Raw genomic sequence first — 17,407 nt, 5'->3', positions numbered from 1 at the left:
TAAAGCAAATAAAACAAACAAAATAAAATTTAAAAATAATTACCGAGGCATCATGAATAATTATAACAGAATTGATGACCTCAGTTGTTCTGTAACGATGGTGTAAAAAAAAAAATTTTCCTTTTCTTTGCTTTTGTGATAAAGCATGGTGAGGGGCCTTTGCAAGAGAGAAAAGGTGAAGGTGCAAAGAGAGGGGGTGCCCCCTTCTGCCCTTTTATAGGGTAGTCCGGGCGCTTGGAGGGGGGCAGCGGAGCTGGCAACCCGGACCCTGATACCAAGGGCGCCCGCCCCTAATTTTGGGTCCCTGGTTTGTGCAGTAGATTTGTTTTTTGATGGTAGGTTAATTGAGTTATATAGAAGTTAATTTAAGTTAGGGAATTAATTAAGTTTAAGTTAAAGAAATTAATTAGGAAAAAAATTTAAGTATAGAATTAATTAGAGAGGATTTTAATCAATAGTTTTAATTAAATTAAAAGATAGGTTTGAAGATTAATTAATTTGTTCATGAATTTATTTAAGTAAAAAAAATTAAGTTAAGAAGTAATTAGATTAGGTTAATTCTTAATTTAAGTTAATAATTAATTAAATTAAAAATTTTGGTTGAATTAAGAAAGTTAGATAAATTGTTTAAGAACAATTTAGTTTAGTTAAAATTTAAAACTTGATTTTAAGTTAAGAAATTAATTTTAGTTAAGAGATTAAATTAAACTTAAGGTAGGAAATAATTTAGGATGAAGATTAATTAAGTTTTTTAATAAGTAATTAATTTAATTGTTTAATAATTAAGTTATTTAGAAAATTAATTTAAGCTAAGAACTAATTGATTAAGTTAGTTAATTTATGTTGAGGAAGAAATTAATTTGAGTTAGGAATTGATTAAATCAAGGATTAAGTTAATTTATATTAGGAAACTAATTAAGTTAGGAATTAAAAAAAATAGCAGTAATAAAAGCTTAGTTAAAAATATTCATCTACTTTGGTCCCTAACTATCTATCCTTTGATTACTAACTGACTACCAGAAAATAACAGTGTTTACCTGATTAATCAAGTTAAGTATTAATATCCAGCTAGAATTTATTGAAGAGGACTACTTAACTTGATTAATGTATTATTATATTTTCGCCCGGACTTGTATTGAAGCACTGATGTAAGCATCTGAGGTCTAAGCAAAATGTTTATGCATCTCACACCGCTATATGTTTATGAATACACAATCAAGTTAGATCTAGTGTGTTTATGAGATACTCATTACTTAGATTTATAGGATCATGCTTTCTATGAGTTTAATATAGGCTAAGACCAAAACAAATTTTGGAACACTAACAAGAAATTTTTTGGAAAACATAAGTAAATAATTTTCCTAAAATTTAAAAATTATCCAAATAAATATCCTCCACCTTAATCTAAGATTTTTCAAGCGCAAGCAATATCTTTAAGATTATTTACAAATTTTTAAGGAATTAATTATTTAATTTTAGATTGATTATTTAGATTTAATTTAGTTTAACCTTATTCATCTCACCAGTCTAACTTTTCAAACAAAGGGATTCTATGATTTCGTGAGATGAGTTTAAGTTAAATTTCAAGGTTTGGTTTAAACTTATGTTAGATTCAAGTTTAGCTTTGGGTTTAACAAACTGACATTTTTCGGATAAACTTCTAAGTTGTGATGAATCATCTGGACATCTTTAGAGTAATCATGTCTTCGAGGTTTTCCAAATAGTCCTATCCACTGAACTTAATAATAAAACTTTGGTCTAACCAGTCAAAATTAGCAAGGGGTAGCTTCAGTTAGTTCTACTAAGGCAAATGCACCAGGTCGAAGTCATATCTTCCTAGACATGCATAAACAGAGCATCTCTAACCTACTATTATCCAAAACTTCTCCAGTGTTATTTTTCAAGTTAAACTTTTATCCATTTTTGATCTAATCCTAATTACTCTGCCGGGTAACCTATTGTTTTGGAGGTGCTAACTAATTTGAAGTCTCCCCCTGAATTGTTGAACTTTTCGATTTAGGTTTTAGTCCTATGTCGATTATTTTTGTAGTTAAAATAAACTTAATGGTAATTTAAATTAGCTTTAAAGTTATTTGATTTGAATTTATTTTTTCTATTTGAGTTTGAATTATTTGTTTTGAATTTATTCTTAAGTTTGAATTTAGCTTTGAAGGTTTATTTTTTTAGTTTTGAGTTAATAGGTTTAGTTGGATTTAGTTTTAGATAATGAATTTTATTTTTAGGCACATAGAATTGATTGAGTTCTACTTGTGTGGTTAGACACGCTTTCGGAACTCAAACTTTAGTTAGGTTTTTGTTTTGGCTTAAAAGTGATATAAAAGTTTTGTTTGTTAAGCTGGACTTGTATCCGAGCTCGGACTTATTGTATACAGTCATTTGAGTTTTAAGAATTAGATCTAAATTTTTCAATCTAGTGGTGAAAATTTCTAATAATCCTTTAAGTTTATTAATTCCACCTTTTAAATTTGTGTTTTTCTCCTCAAGTTTTATATCTGATTTGGATTTCTATTTTCAATTTGTTCCTTGAGGCATTAATTTTTCTCAAGAAGTGATTCAGTTTATTTTTCATGTTTAATTAACTGTTTATTCAAACATGCAATTATTCTAAAATATTTGGAGGTTAAGATCGAAGATACCTCTTTCAAACCTTCGGAAATGAGTGCAGACATGTGGCATGATTTGTCCGCATACTCATAATCTTGTTCTGACTCGCTTTCTGATTTTGGTCTGGTTGAGATCAGTATGAGGTAGTTGTGATGCTTCTGATCTTTGGCATCCGATTGTTCTGAAGATGATTCATCCCACGTCGCCTTGAATACCTTTTTCTTTCTGGTAGTTTTTGGGTTTGTCATCTTTCATCTTTGGACACTTATGCTTGTAGTGTCCTTTCTTGTTACACCCGTAGCATATGATCTTCGCCTTCATATCATTTGATTTGATCACATTTTGTAAATCCTTCTTTGTGAAGTTGTTCTTCCTTCTCGTGAACATTTTTCTGACCATGTTCACGAGTTTCTCTTTTTCGTCTTTTGAGTCAAATTCAGATTTTGGCTTTGGTTTATTCTTGTGTTTGGTTTCTTTTGAAAGACCTACAAAGAGTGTAATCCCTTTCTCGACCTGTTTTGAGTTAGTTTGTTCATGGAGTTCAAGTTCATAAAATAGCTCATCTAATTTCAATTTAGATAAATTTTTCGAGATTTTATAGGCATCCACGATGGAAGCCCACAGTGCATTTTGAGGAAACGCATTTAGAGCATACCTTATCAAATCTCAGTTCTCCATTTGATGGTTGATTGTATGAAGCTCGTTGAGGATGTCCTTTATCCTCACATGTAATTGACTGACAGATTCTCCTTCCTGCATTTTTTATGTTAAATAATTTATTTAAATATATGTCCCTTTTTGTTACTTTTGCATCGTTGGTTCCCTCATGTAGTTCTATGAGTTTATCCCACAGCTCCTTCGTGTTTTCATGTGGACCAACATGATTCAGTTCTTCCTTCGTTAGCCCGCACTAAATTGTGTTGAGGGCCTTGAAGTCAATCTGGACCTGTTTCTTCATCTCCAGATTTTAATTTTTTGAGTCCATTAGAATTCCGGTGCTATGGTCTACTAGAGCCTTATATCCTTTGGTGATGCTAAACCATTGGTCAAAGTCGATCTTCGGGTACACCTCCATCCATTTCTTCCAATAAGAGAAATCGTCACCATTGAAGAGGGGAGGATAAATGGTGTTGTATCCCTCGTTTTGGGTCGTGAACCTTGCACACAAAGAAGAAAGGAAAAGAAGTCCCAAGACTAGGTCGTCGATTAGTAGTGTGGGAGTAGAAAAAATATTTAGACTGGATTGGTGTTGCACCAATTCAGAGTAGTTTGTAACAAAAAAAATTATCCAAAAAGATAATTATACCAGTTTGGATTATATCGAAAAAAGCAAAAAAACTCGAAAGAGAAAGGAAAGAAATAAAAAATTCACCCCTTACCTGATTGGTAGTTGTACTAATTTAGAGCGGTACCTGCTCTGATACCATTTGTAGGATTGGAAAGACACTAGAGGAGGAGGGGGTGAATAGCGTTCGTCAGAGGAGCGTCACAGCGTCGCAGGATCTTTTTCGGAGCACCGAGCAAGAGTGAAAGTCATAGTCATTGTTGTTCTGAAGCTCCTAGTCGAAGGCCTTTAAATAGGTCCATTCCGAGCACCTGGAACCCCTCCGAGCGCATGGACCACATAGTTCGGCCAATCGACGTGCTCCACATCAATTTATAGATGAGTTTTCAGGTCCGGACGCTTGATCGACTCTGGGCGTCCGGACCGCTCGAGTGCTCGTGGCACTCGCCTGGATGCAACTGTTCTAGGCGCCTGGACCAGCTCCGGGCGCCCAAATCCATTCCGGGTGCCCAAACTCCTTTTCTTCAGCAGTGCCCTCTTATAAGAAAAGGTTAGTCCATGCAATAGAAAAATATATTTACCCTGCAAAATGGAGTTAGCACAAGATAATAAAATATGAGTAATAATTAAATCCTATTTCCACGAGATCAGGACCTAGTCAAGATCTCAGCTTAGGTTTTCTAAATGGACCTAAGCTAGACCGACGTCTACAGTTCCCTCAACGGGGAACATGTCCTCACTAGATCTCTCCTCAGTTGTTTACCTTCACTTACCACTTGCAGTTATTTGACTTGCCTCTGACCTACCAGGTCTTCCTGCCAGTTGTCAGGTCCGCAGATCCAACTATATTTTGGCCAATTGTTAGGTCTCGCGACCCAACCAGACTTCTTGCCAGATATCAGGTCTCACGGACCTATCTGGACTTCGGATCAACTATCGAGCCCCGCGGACCTAGATGGATTTTAGCCTGGTGTCAAGTCCTTCAGACCAGTTAACTCCTGCACACTTGGTAGAAAGGTTAAACAAACAACACATCTAACTTTAACTTATTTGTCATATATCAAAACCAGATTATTAGTGCAACCTGCACCAACATCTTCCACATCAATAAGACTCAACCTTGTTTGTTTGTCTTTGTTTCCACCTATTATATAAGATATATGATATTTAAGATACAATTATAGCTGAAATAGATATAAGTAAATAATTTTCATATGCTTACTTGGAATTTTAACAATTCTATTTTTTTGAATTTGTAGGAGGAACTTCAACTATATCCTCAACATCTTTGATTCGCTTATCTAAGTCGAAAAGACTTTAAAAGATAGTCGATGGCACACTCACAATAGAATCACTTTCAAATAATTCATCATCTTCAAGTCATTTAGTAGTTACGGGGAGGACGAGAGCTTCTTTCTCAATTATCCATTCATCATTCAAATCAATTTCATCAACTACAACAGGATCAATCTTGTCTCTCTTCCTAATGCTTCTCTCCCTAAGCTTGAAGTTATATTTCACAAACACCAACGCATTCAACTTCATATGTTCAAGTCTCTTTTTCTTTTTTGTATGAATCTAATATATACAAAGAAGAAAATATATATAAAAAATTAAATAATTATATGAAAATTATAAAACAATTAAAATTTAAGTAAAGTTAGAAACTTAGAATATTCACTGATTCAAAAGTGCTCCAATTTCTTTCACATCCTGAAGAACTACAAGTGAGACCAAGCACTCGAATTGCAAACGTAGTAAGCTCGGGTGTCTTACTTCCAAACCGTTCCCACCATGAGGCTAATAACATAAAGAAAATTACAAGAATGTATATATAATTTTAAGATATGAATGCTAGTATAATTTTACAAGAATAATTACAAAAGTAAATCTTACCTGGAGTCCATAACATTCTTGTTTGTTTTGCTATTGGAGTTCCAAATTCTCCTTCAGCTTTGTTATACAAGTCCAATTGGATGTTCACTTTAAGATAATCATCAGAAGACAACATCTTATCCATGCAAGCATACAATCCATCTCTAACTTTATCACAATCAGAAAATCTTTCTTCATAACACAATTGTGGGTTCAAATAGCACCCAACCGCGTGTAGAGGATGATGAAGTTGAGAAGTCCATCGTGAATCAATTTTTTTCCAAATTGGCTTGTATTTTCTGTCAAGTCCTCCACAATTAAATTTTATTGTCCCTTTTGTCTTATCTATAAGTTCATAAATATATCCTATAGTCAATCTCTCCTCTGAATCAACTTCCCTTAACACACTTACAAGAGGAACAACACTCTTAACATAAAATGTAACATGTGGCCAAAAGTTGGGATCATTAACAACAATTCTCTTCATGATTTTCCCTTGAGTTGTTTGAGATAGTGGTGAATTAATCCAATCTTCAGAAGCAAACATTTGTTCAAGTGGTCTTTAACCTCATACATGCTCTGAAGAGTGAGAAATGCAGTAGCAAAGCAAGTAACAGTAGGACGGAGAATTTCTTTACCATTTGTATACTTTCTCATCAAAGAAAGTATAGTCTCATGACCATAAAGGAACTACACAACCATCTTAGCATGCTCAATTGTGTCAAAAAAAAAATCTTCAACTTTGCAATATCCTCCAACATTAACTCAATGCAATACGTCGCATAAGGTGTCCTCCAAATTTTGTACCTAGTCTCCATAATTTTTTTCCCCGCTTTAATGCAATTCGAAACATTATTCGTGACAATTTGAATAGCATTTTCCTCTCCCACCTCATCAACAACATCATTAAGATATTTAAAAATCAATTCCCCATTTTTAATAGAAGTTGATGCATCAACAGATTTCAAAAAGAAAGTGTCGATGGGACTATTCACCAAAGAATTGATCAAACTTCTATTCTTCCCATCCGTCCAACCATCCGACATAATATAATGTATCCATATTTTTTTCCATGCATTTTTATGCTCCTCATATATTAGATTGATGTCATCAACCTTAGCCTTAAGTATCCAAGTTCTTAACTTATGCATTGAAGGAAACTTGAACCCTCTTCCATATTCCGCAATACTCTCAACCATAGACAACCAATAAGGATCATTCACAACATTAAACAAAAGTGTGACAAAGTAAATAAAATGACCAACTCTACACTTCACATCAGCAAGCAAATCTTTTTTGTATGCCGAATTTAGGATTGTTTGTCTAGGTTCCAAACTAACAAACTCATGAAGAGTACCTTTACCTTTTGATTCACCACTACCAGAACAACCAATTGAATTTTCCCCTACACTTCTAACTTTTGATGATTGCGTACTCATACTCTGGGGACCCTCACCAATCTCTCATAACAATTCGGTTTGTTGCAGGGCTTTATCCGCAAACCGGGATATAAATCGAGACAGTGCAGTTATTCGGCCCACCAACTTCTGAGCTTCTATCAGATTCTGAGGCGCCTTCATATCTCGAAGTGTCCAGACCTTTTCTGGGTTAACTTCAATCCCTCGCTCATTAACGAGGTATCCCAAGAATTTTCTCCCTCGAGCTCCAAACAAGCATTTTAAGGGATTCAATTTCAGTTCATACTGCAGTGTGTCGCAGATTTCTTCTATGTTAGTAATTAAATTTATTGTCAGAGTGGATTTGATGAGGATGTCATCTACATAGACTTCCACATTTCGCTTATTTGCTCCCAGAAGATCTTATCCATCATCGTTTGATAGGTAGTCCCGGCATTCCTCAATCCAAAAGACATGATAGTATAACAGAAGGTATCATCTGATGTAATGAAGCTAACCTTCTCCTAATCTTCCTGTGCCAGAGGTATCTGGTGGTATCCTTGATAGACATCAAGCATGCAAATCCTTTCACAGCCTGAGGTTGAGTCCACCATCTGATCAATCTTGAGCAACGGGTAGCAGTCCTTGGGATCGGCGCGGTTGAGATCTCAAAAGTCGATGTAGACCCTCCACTTATTATTGGGATAAGCTACCAGGACCACATTGGAGAGCCAGGATGGGAATTGTACCTCTCTGATGTGACATGCTTTCCTGAGCTGATCCACCTCAACTCGGATGATCTTATTTTGCTCGGCCGAGAAGTTCCTCTTCTTCTGCTTGACCGGTCGGGAATCAGGCAGAAGGTGTAATCGATGCTCAGCCACCTCGGGCTTGATCCCAGGTAGCTCTTCAGGGGACCAGGTGAAGACGTCCATATTGCGAGTCAAGCATTGGACCAAGTCCGCCTTGACTTCAATAGGCAGGTCGCTTGATATACGGGTCACACTCTCTGGGCGTTCAGGATATAGCTGGACCTCCTCCCAAGGGATAATCTCCTCTTGAATGACATGAATCCTGTCATCCTGGGTTCGTTGAGCGAGCCTCCACCTTCACCATATCAATGTAACACCTGCGAGAGACCAATTGCTCACCTCTAACTTCTCCGACCTAGTCTCCCAAAGGGAATTTAATCTTCTGATGAAAAGTGGAGACTGCCGCTCGGAACTTGTGCAAGGCCGGTCTCCCTAAGATGACGTTATATGAGGATGGCGAATCCACCACTATGAAGGTGGCCCTCCGCGCCCTCACTAAGGGCTCGCTACCCAAAGATATGGCTAGCTTGATCTAGCCCATGGGTCATACTTTATTACCAGTGAAGCTATACAATGAAGTAGCCACGGGCTGGAGTTCACTGGCGTCGATCTGCATGCTCTCGAACGCACTCTTGAACAGCACGTTGACAGAGCTTCCGATATCCAGGAAAACTCTGGCCACGCAACTGTTGGCGATGACGACTTTGATTATTAGGGCATCGTCATGAGGGAGCTCCAATCCCTCTAGGTCTTATGGCCTAAAGCTGATGATGGACCTTGCAACTTGCTCCCGGTTGCATCCTACACCGTGTATTTCCAAGCACCGCTGCTGAGACTTCCGAGCCCTAGCGGAGTCTCCATCTGTAGGCCCCCCTGAGATCATGTCAATCCCACGGATGACCGCGTTTCCCCTGTTCTCCTCTTCCCGGGCTTCTGGTTGCGACCGGGCTATTGATTTCCTTGTCCTGTAGGGCAGGGGTCTACCAGACTGACCTGGCGCGGGTTGTTGGCTGGCCAGCATTCTCTATTGAGTCTTGGGCGCAATCTCCGGTGGAGGCAGGCCGAACTCAGCTGCACACCGAGAGTCTCGGGCGAACTGGAAGCAATCACTTGTAGCATGGGTGTGGGACCGATGGTAAGTACAGTAACGCGACCCCTACGGTCTAGGCCTCGGGGCTTGGATAGCTGCCACACGTAGAGTCGGCCTGGGATCCTGACTGGGAGGGAAGGGCGGTTGGGCATCTCGAGCGCGTGGAAGAGGCTGAGCTGGTGGTTGGGGTGACCTCTTCTCTGACTTGTTGGCAGGAGTAGGCGCTTTGTCCGCTTTCCACCGAGTCGCTTGGGCCTCTTCTATGTTGATATAGCTAGCGGCTTTCCCGAGCATCTCATCAAAGTTTTTCACGGGGTCTCAGATGATATCTGGAAAGAACTCCTCTTCTACTAGTTCATGAGAGAAGGTGCTCATCAGTACTTCAGAGGTGGCTGATCAGACGTCCTAGGTCACTTGGTTGAAGCGTTTAATATAGCTCCTCAAGGGCTCGGTCGACCCTTGCTTGAGGGCGAAGAGACAGTGGTCTATCTTCTGGTACTTCCTGCTGCTGGCGAAGTGTCGCAGGAAGATGGTTTTAAAATCATGAAAACAAGTGATGGACCCGTTCGACAATCCATCAAACAATTTCTGTGTCGAGCCAGATAGAGTATTCAGAAACACTCGGCACTTAATAGCGTCGTTGTATTGATGCAACAACGTCGCGTTCCGGAACTTGCGGAGATAATCTTCCGGATCCTTGCTGTCATCATACTCTCCAATGGCCGGGGGCTTGTACCCCTTCGGTAGTTTCTCCTCTAGTACCCTTAAAGAGAAGGACACTTGCTCATCAGGTTCCCCCCGGAGGACTATAGCCTGCCCCTTCTTTAAGTCCCTGGGCGGGGAGCTTTCCGCCATAGAGACTTGTGGTTACTCTTTCTTGTTATAACAGTCTAGGCCCTTGTGATAATAGTCTGGCCCAGGTTCCTGATAGAAAGCCGGGGGGAACTTCTCGAGTTGTTTCCTCTTAGACCCTCTATCCGAAACATAAGTCGGGTCTTTGGAGACTGCAAGCATCTTGTATGGTCACGAAGCAGTGATCTGTTTTTCGAAAGTCGCTCGCCTCTTAGCCTCCTTGATCAACTCGTATTCTCCTACCGTCATGGTCACGTTGATCCGTCTGGTGTCCTCCATCTTCATGTTCCAAAACATGTGAAGAAAGTTCTCACAGACGGCGCTAAATTGATCCTGTCCGGAATCTAAGTCGGATGAAGGTCGGGTGAGCTATTGTTGTCGTTGACGGAGGGGTGACTGAGATACCTTTCTCGTATGCGCTTCCAAAAATGGACTCCCACGTGGTGCTAACGAACGACGATGACTGAGTCGGCGGTACCTGGACTCTGCGCACACTCAGACAGGCACCCGAGCGTTAAAGGCCAGAAACCAAGGAAAAAGTCCCCCGAGCAGATCCTCCGACGCTCAAGTCTGGTACTTTTTCCCCAGAAGAACAGTGTACGAAGGAGAAAGAAAGTAGAAGACAAGTGCGAATGTGCGAGAGAGCGTACCTGCGTAAGAGAGAGGACCTCCCTTTTTATATGACAGTGCGTATCTTCTGAAGTCTGACTGATGTCAGAGAATGTCGGGTGTCAGGACTTGTCGAGCGATGGGGGACACGTGACATCCTCCTGTAGACTGGAGGAAGGTTCCATTCGCAGGTGACTGCAGACCGTTGGAATATTCCCTAACATTTTGCAGTTATTCCCTGACAGGCAGTTACAATTCTATGATCTTGTTGTCGCGTAGCGTCTTCTGTTCCGACCGGGTATGAATAGGGCAGCTCAGGCTGTTCTGTTGGGTATAATACCTAGCCTAAACCTTGAGGGACCGGGAGATATGATGAGATCGTCCAAGAACCGACCGGGAGTTGGATGATCGAGAGTTAATTTGCTGAGAGAACCAGGTCGGGACATAATCGATCTGTTGGAACCCGACCAGTCAGATCCCAGTCAGATATTACTCCAACTACTCCTCATGTTTTAGACCAGAGTATCTGATCTAGAGCCCTGGCCTGCGAGAATCCGACCGAGAATCATGTTGTTGACATAATCCCTATGGTCCTACTTCTTCTTTTCAGGACCGTCGACTGTCACGTCCTCTTAATTTCCGACTTTATAAGACCCTATCATTATGCGTCGTATCACAACGAGCATTTTGGAGCAGGTGAAGTTGTGGCACGTGATGATTCCGACGGTATTCCCTGACGTTGTTCAGTCGTTTTGCAGCTTCCAACGTTAGTTAGCTAAGAACAACTGGAAATCATATTCGTTAATTTTTTTTATTTCCTTGATAAAAACTAATTTTGGCAAAGGAGTGAAGCCATAGCAGCTATTAAACGGACTCTTCTTGTACTGTCACACGCAGAGAAACAAGAAGAAAGCTGGGCAAATGGCAGTGGAAAGTAAGAACAATTTTTTTGAGTAATTATTATTAATAAACTATATAAACAAATTGTATGCTTTTAAAAAATGTTCTCAGTTTTAACATGATCAAAGCATTTGTCATAAGTTAGAGGTTTTTCTTTCTTTCTTTTCTTTTCTTTTGTTGTTGGATAAATTGACAGTGTTGATTGAATAGCTGAGTTTGGTTAGTCAGTTCTACAATGAGTTTGATATAAATATGGATTATACTTTTGACGTACCCTTTCAGAAATTAATATATCCCTTCATATAATAGATATACCTTTTTTGATATTACCGTTACCAACTTAATTTTGTCGTTTGTCAAGTTGTCTCCTTTGATATCCATATGCTCCCTTTGGGTAATAGACGCATCCTTTTTAATATTATCGTTACCAATTTAATTTCATCGATTTTTGAATTATCTCTTTGATATCAATATGCCCTTTCGAGTAAATTTATATATATGAATGATTAAGAGTATTAAGGTCTTCTTTCCTTGGACAATATTGTCTAAGTCAAGTACTTACAATTTATCAGTAATGCTCTTAAATTTTAAGTCCAGATAAACTTTCAAATCTTGGAACTTCTTAACTTTCAGAACTTGGAAACTCTTAAGAGGGGAGGAAGAATGCGAGGAAAAAATTCACAACTTGAGTTTGAGTTTAGAGTTGAATGATTTGAGTGAGATTCGGAATTACTCCTAAATGGTCAAAGATTTCTTTCGAGAGTAAAAGAACATAATGGAATGTCTTTTAAATTATCATTAACTTAATAATTAATTTATTTTACGATCATATATTAATTAATTATTCAATTAATATGGCAGACATGAAACGATTAATTAATATTGTAGCTATCTATGAATTAATTAATTTAGTATTAATTAATTAATTAATCTATCTATTAATTAATTTTGGTTCATGGATTATATTATTTTTTGTATTATTTAAAACACTCGAGGTGGAACATGTTGAGATGGCCAAAGAATGTTGATGCAGGAGCATCAAATAATCTAACTTAGTTTGAGAATTGATCCAAACATGATTTTATGTTTGAAAGATAATGTCCCCTCGGATGAAGTAGTGACTAACGCATGATGTGTTGTCACAATGAAATCTGAAATTCGAATCTCGGTAAAGCCGAGGTAAATACCTCCCTTATGTGCTAGTCATTATTCGAAAGATTAGTAACCGCCCGTGATTTACCTCCTCCGTATTGACCCTAAGACGGATTGACGAGAATGCTAAAGACGGACTATAAGATGCGCGTACTCACCTTTTACTACAATACCAATTTTACTATAAAAAAAAAGAGAGCTTCACTATTTTACTAATCAAATTAGGGATGAGTTTAACCTTATCATTTCCACTCTAAACCGAAATAATATAGAGATACCTTTATTCATCCAATATTATAATAAAACCTATCCAAGTTTTACGAAACCGACCGAATCTATTAGTTCGATAAAAATCTACCGGTTCGACTAGTTTTTAGCCGGTTTGGTTTTATGGTCTAGTCTGATTTTCATAACTATAGTTGGTTAATTGTACTTTGATTGACTAAGTTTTGAACACCGGCCTCAAAGAGTAGTTGTTTCCGGGTCATCTTGTGGTTGATCCACAGCAACTATAGAAAATATGTACTCTACATGAATTGGAGTCGAATGTAAGACAATACGGCTGTTGAAAATGACTAATAAATAGTTTGCTCAGATGATATGATTACTGTAAAATTCAAAGCTGTTTATATCTAACAAATAACAACAAATTCCAATAAGTTCATACAACATCTGGTGAGCAATGAGAACACGAAAGATAATCTCAAGAAACTATAAGAATGTTTTAAGTTCCCTAAAATCCTTTAACCAATTGCTTAAACTAAGAACGGTATAAACACTGTGACTATTTTATTGAACTTATAAAGGATGTCAGATCCTCTGGTCCAGAATTTTCTGGACCAAAGGAGGCCCCGTCCATTCATTGATTGGATTAACTGAATCCCATCTGTTAAAAATGTGGGGTTCAATTCATCCAGCCAATGAATGAACAGGGGCAGGGATGGTCCAGGGATCCTGGACTAGAGGATCCCTGCCCCTTATAAAGAGCCTAAAATTGTATCAAGGCACTCTACCTTAATTAGGATTTGAATGGGGAATAAATTGTCCTAAAAAATTTTATTTAGGCTCAGTGCTTAGAGATCGATTTGGCTTCATTTTTTTTTGGGGGAGGTAATATATTCCCCTTTCCATGTAATTACTCACTTTTTAATTATTGTTGTGAAATTGGATTTTGTAGCTACTTACTGTTAGCAGTTTTTTAGTGCTTCAACTCCAGAGTAAGAATATTGAGATAAGGATTAGGATCTTTGAAGATCTTGGATTTAAGGTTTGTGCCTTAATCTTTTTTTCTGCCACATCATCACTATTGATCTTTGTTCACTAAACCATTGAATTTTGGATTTCTCAATGGGCTATTGTTCTAGTTGTGAGATAGGTTTAGTGTATGTTTAATCGAGAAGATGATGGTTGTTTCTCAAAATTGGGGGATTTAAATGGTGAGTCTTTGATTACATATGCTGATGTGGTAGGCCAGAGATCCATGATGTACATGATTAGTTTGATTAACAGTTGGTGGTTGACATTGCTTAGATTAATCAATAGTTAATTGGAGCAGAAAAATAGATACACGGTCATAACACAAACAAATGCATACAGATTCTGAGAAAGAAAAACACATCATCAAACAAGCAGATATGATAGAAAAGGCCATTCCTGTGACAGCCATTTCAGTTGTTCATATTCAACTGTTCTACCATAGAAAACAAGAATAAGTTGAATGAAATAGGAAGGTAATCAAAGATCATTATTGAGGGGTATTTCACTTTTGCAGGATATTGCATATGAACACTATTATGCTAGTTTTACATAACACCAGAATTTAAAGAATTCCTATAATATGACGAGCCTTATAAATATACACAGCTTAGCAACCATGAATAGCTTTGGTCATGAACTGAGAAATCAATATAAATATGTATACATAGGGAAAAATAGATTTGTGATTCTTAATAGAAAAGCTAAGAGAATTATATTAGAACTAAGGAACTGCTGCTTCTAACCAGCAGATGGATCACAATACACTTTAAGGCAACTCCAATAAGTACATTGGAAAATTCCAATAGAACAGTTCTTGAATTGAGTAGATAACAATGAATTATAATCAATTTCTGGACTTTAGACAGTTTGTGCAGTAGCAGGAACAAGTTTTGCATGCCATCTAATGTGAAATATTCTTGTAATGTGAAAGAACTTTTCTTTATTTATGAACAACTACAAAGGAATGTTGAAACAGAGAGAACAATACAACAACACAAGCAGGAAGAAGTTTTCTAACCTTTTGAAAAAGCTTTTGACTCTAGCTCAGAGAGCATGGACAATGTCTTTCCATCCAACCTCAGTCCAGCCATCTCTGCTTCTTTACGCAACTGCCTGCACTTTGCCAATCTACCTGAAGCTGCATTAACAGTGATCATATCATGGTAGATGTCGCACGTTGGAGAGAATCCAGCGTCCTTCAACTTGGAGAAGTACCGAGTCGCTCTCCCGAGATCGTTTAGAGCAACCACTAGCCTAATCACGACACGATAAGCTGGGAGATCAAAGGGGCACCCGGAACTCTCCATCTCCCACACCAAAGCTAGTGCTTCGCGGAACTTCTTCTCGCAGTACTTGCCGTGGATGACCGTAGTGTACATCACCACAGTGGGGTGTCTTCTGCTGAGCTTGTACCAGTGGAACAGGTTCTCCAGGGCTTCAAACCTCTCGAGCTTAATGCAGACCTTCATCACAGCCGTGCAATCCTGCGGCTCCAGGTCGAAGTCCTCCCTCTCACCAAGCTCGTCCAGCACGGCTGCTGCCAGCCTGTAGCCATCAGGAGTCTTGCCGGCCTCGGAAATGAGCTTCGCGTAGATACCGGGATCGAGAGTTCGGTGGTTGTCCTTGGCGAAAAGCAGAATCTTGCGGGCTCGGCTCAGGCACCCTGCTTTGAGGAACCCCCTGGCCATGGCTTCGATGACGGGTCGGCTGGCGGAGTTCAAGTATCTGGACAAGTCCGCTTCGATCCTGAGCTGACCGCACCTGGCCAACACTTCCACCGCCGAGGCGAGAGTGCGGTCGTCGGGGAACAGCGAGGGCTCCTTCTGAACCCAGCACAAAGTCTGCAGCGCTCGATCGGGGAGGCCCATGTGACCCAGCTCTCGGACCGTCATCGACAGGGACCCTTTGCGGAGGAACCTCCGCCACCGGTCGAGCACCTCGCAGGCGTCGCTATCGGCGGGAAGCGCCGCGATCTCGCGCGCGATGCCGATTAGGGCTTCCGGGTTCTTGCGAACCCGGTCGGCGAAGGAACACCGCGGCGCAAGTGAGGAGCCTGAGGCGGAGCGAACGTGGCGCTTCGGGGAAGGAAACCCCGGGGGACGCCCCTTGTGGGGCGTCGGGAGTGGCAGGGGCCGGTTTACAACGCTCTTAACCGGCTTCTGTGCCATCGGCCGGTCAAAGAGGGCGGAAATTGCCTCCAATTCTAGGGCACTCCACTCCGAACCGTCGTCGCCGTCAGCCGCGGGCTTCTCCTCGTCAACAAGTTGGCGGTATCCCCCCACCATATCCAAGGGCATTCGTGGTATTCCCATGTCAGGCGGCTGCTTGGGGCGGCGAGGGTGGAGAAGGATTTCCGGCGGCTTCCGTCGGGACCATGCACGGAGGGCTGAAGCAGCGATCCGGCCATGGCTCGAGCAACATCTAGTTCTATAGATCGCCCGCGCAACCGGAGGGAGAGAAGAGGAGCTCGTGAGCAGGTGGCGGCATTCCATCAAGCAAGCGCCGGACCGAACAGGATGGATTTCTACAGACGGCTTGCGAGCGGCTTTATCGAGTCATCGACGAGTCCCCTTAGCGGTCACGTGAATTCCACGTGATACTAAATTGGGCTGTCATGGGCCACTTCCGGGCCGGCCTTTATAGGACAATTTACCTATGAAGTGTTTGATGTGGTCGAGTTATAAAATCAGTGATGTAGTTTGGTGACGTGGCTTAACCTTGTTCAAGCTGGTCAAAATTGACCTTAATAGGTTGAATTGACCTTCAAGGTTACATAGTCAAAGGAGATCATACCTTAAAGAAGTGAATTTAGAAGTAGAGTGATGGAGTTGGTCGACTCTAAATGGAACCCCGAAATAGGGTTTAGAAATAGCAAGTTCTAGAGCCCCCTTGGCACGGTAGTTCCATTAGCTTGATTGTTCCATCAACTCGATTAGTTTATTTCCTTTGCTTGGATCAATCTGTTTGATTAGACCCTCTAGCCATCTCTTATCATTTGGCTTAGCTAACTTGATTGGTCCAGCTCGATCTCACCTTGATTTACTTTTTTTTTATCCAATCGCTTAGCTAATCATTTTGCGAATGAGCGTCTATTATTATAAGTATTCTAGGTTGATTTTGATGTAATCAACCGAGTTAAGTAAACTCTATATTTTTTTTATATTTTGTGTTTAAGTATGCAAAGACTTAGAAACATAAGAAATCTATAGAAAGATGCAATGAGCGAGAAGGATAACACGGGAAGCGAGTCAACGGGCTCGGTGCATCCGAGGTATGAGAAGCTGTGGAAGAGTACATCGGGGGACGAGAAAGACGCGCATGACGCTTCTGAGGGACGAGAAGTCGTGGAGGAAGACTGCTCGAGAACAAGGTCAAAGTTAGATTTGGGTGAGCTCAACTCTGAATGACAGAGGATCACTCAAGCGATTGGACAAGTCAACACTGATTTGACTCTGTCCAAACGCCCAGAGCAGTCCCAGCCAAGTCAGCGTTCAAGCCGTTACAGTGAGGATCAGTATAGAGTCCACGTTAGCATACTCCAGTCACCCAGAGC

General features: G+C 40.1%; 1 protein-coding gene across 1 annotated transcript; it reads right to left on the bottom strand.

The window, feature by feature from the left end:
- Positions 1-14,779: 14,779 nt before the first annotated feature.
- LOC122017639 (pentatricopeptide repeat-containing protein At2g01860-like) lies at positions 14,780-16,361 on the bottom strand. The gene has a single exon (XM_042575306.1). It carries the CDS (start codon positions 16,344-16,346, stop codon positions 14,868-14,870), a length of 1,479 nt encoding a protein of 492 aa, XP_042431240.1. The 5' UTR covers positions 16,347-16,361; the 3' UTR covers positions 14,780-14,867.
- Between the last annotated feature and the right edge of the window lie 1,046 nt (positions 16,362-17,407).

The sequence above is a fragment of the Zingiber officinale genome, chromosome 8B (assembly GCF_018446385.1).
Source record: "Zingiber officinale cultivar Zhangliang chromosome 8B, Zo_v1.1, whole genome shotgun sequence".
In the NCBI taxonomy this organism is placed as follows: domain Eukaryota; kingdom Viridiplantae; phylum Streptophyta; class Magnoliopsida; order Zingiberales; family Zingiberaceae; genus Zingiber; species Zingiber officinale.
Note: the sequence above shows the minus strand (reverse complement) of the source record. Positions and strands in the feature narration are given on the sequence as shown.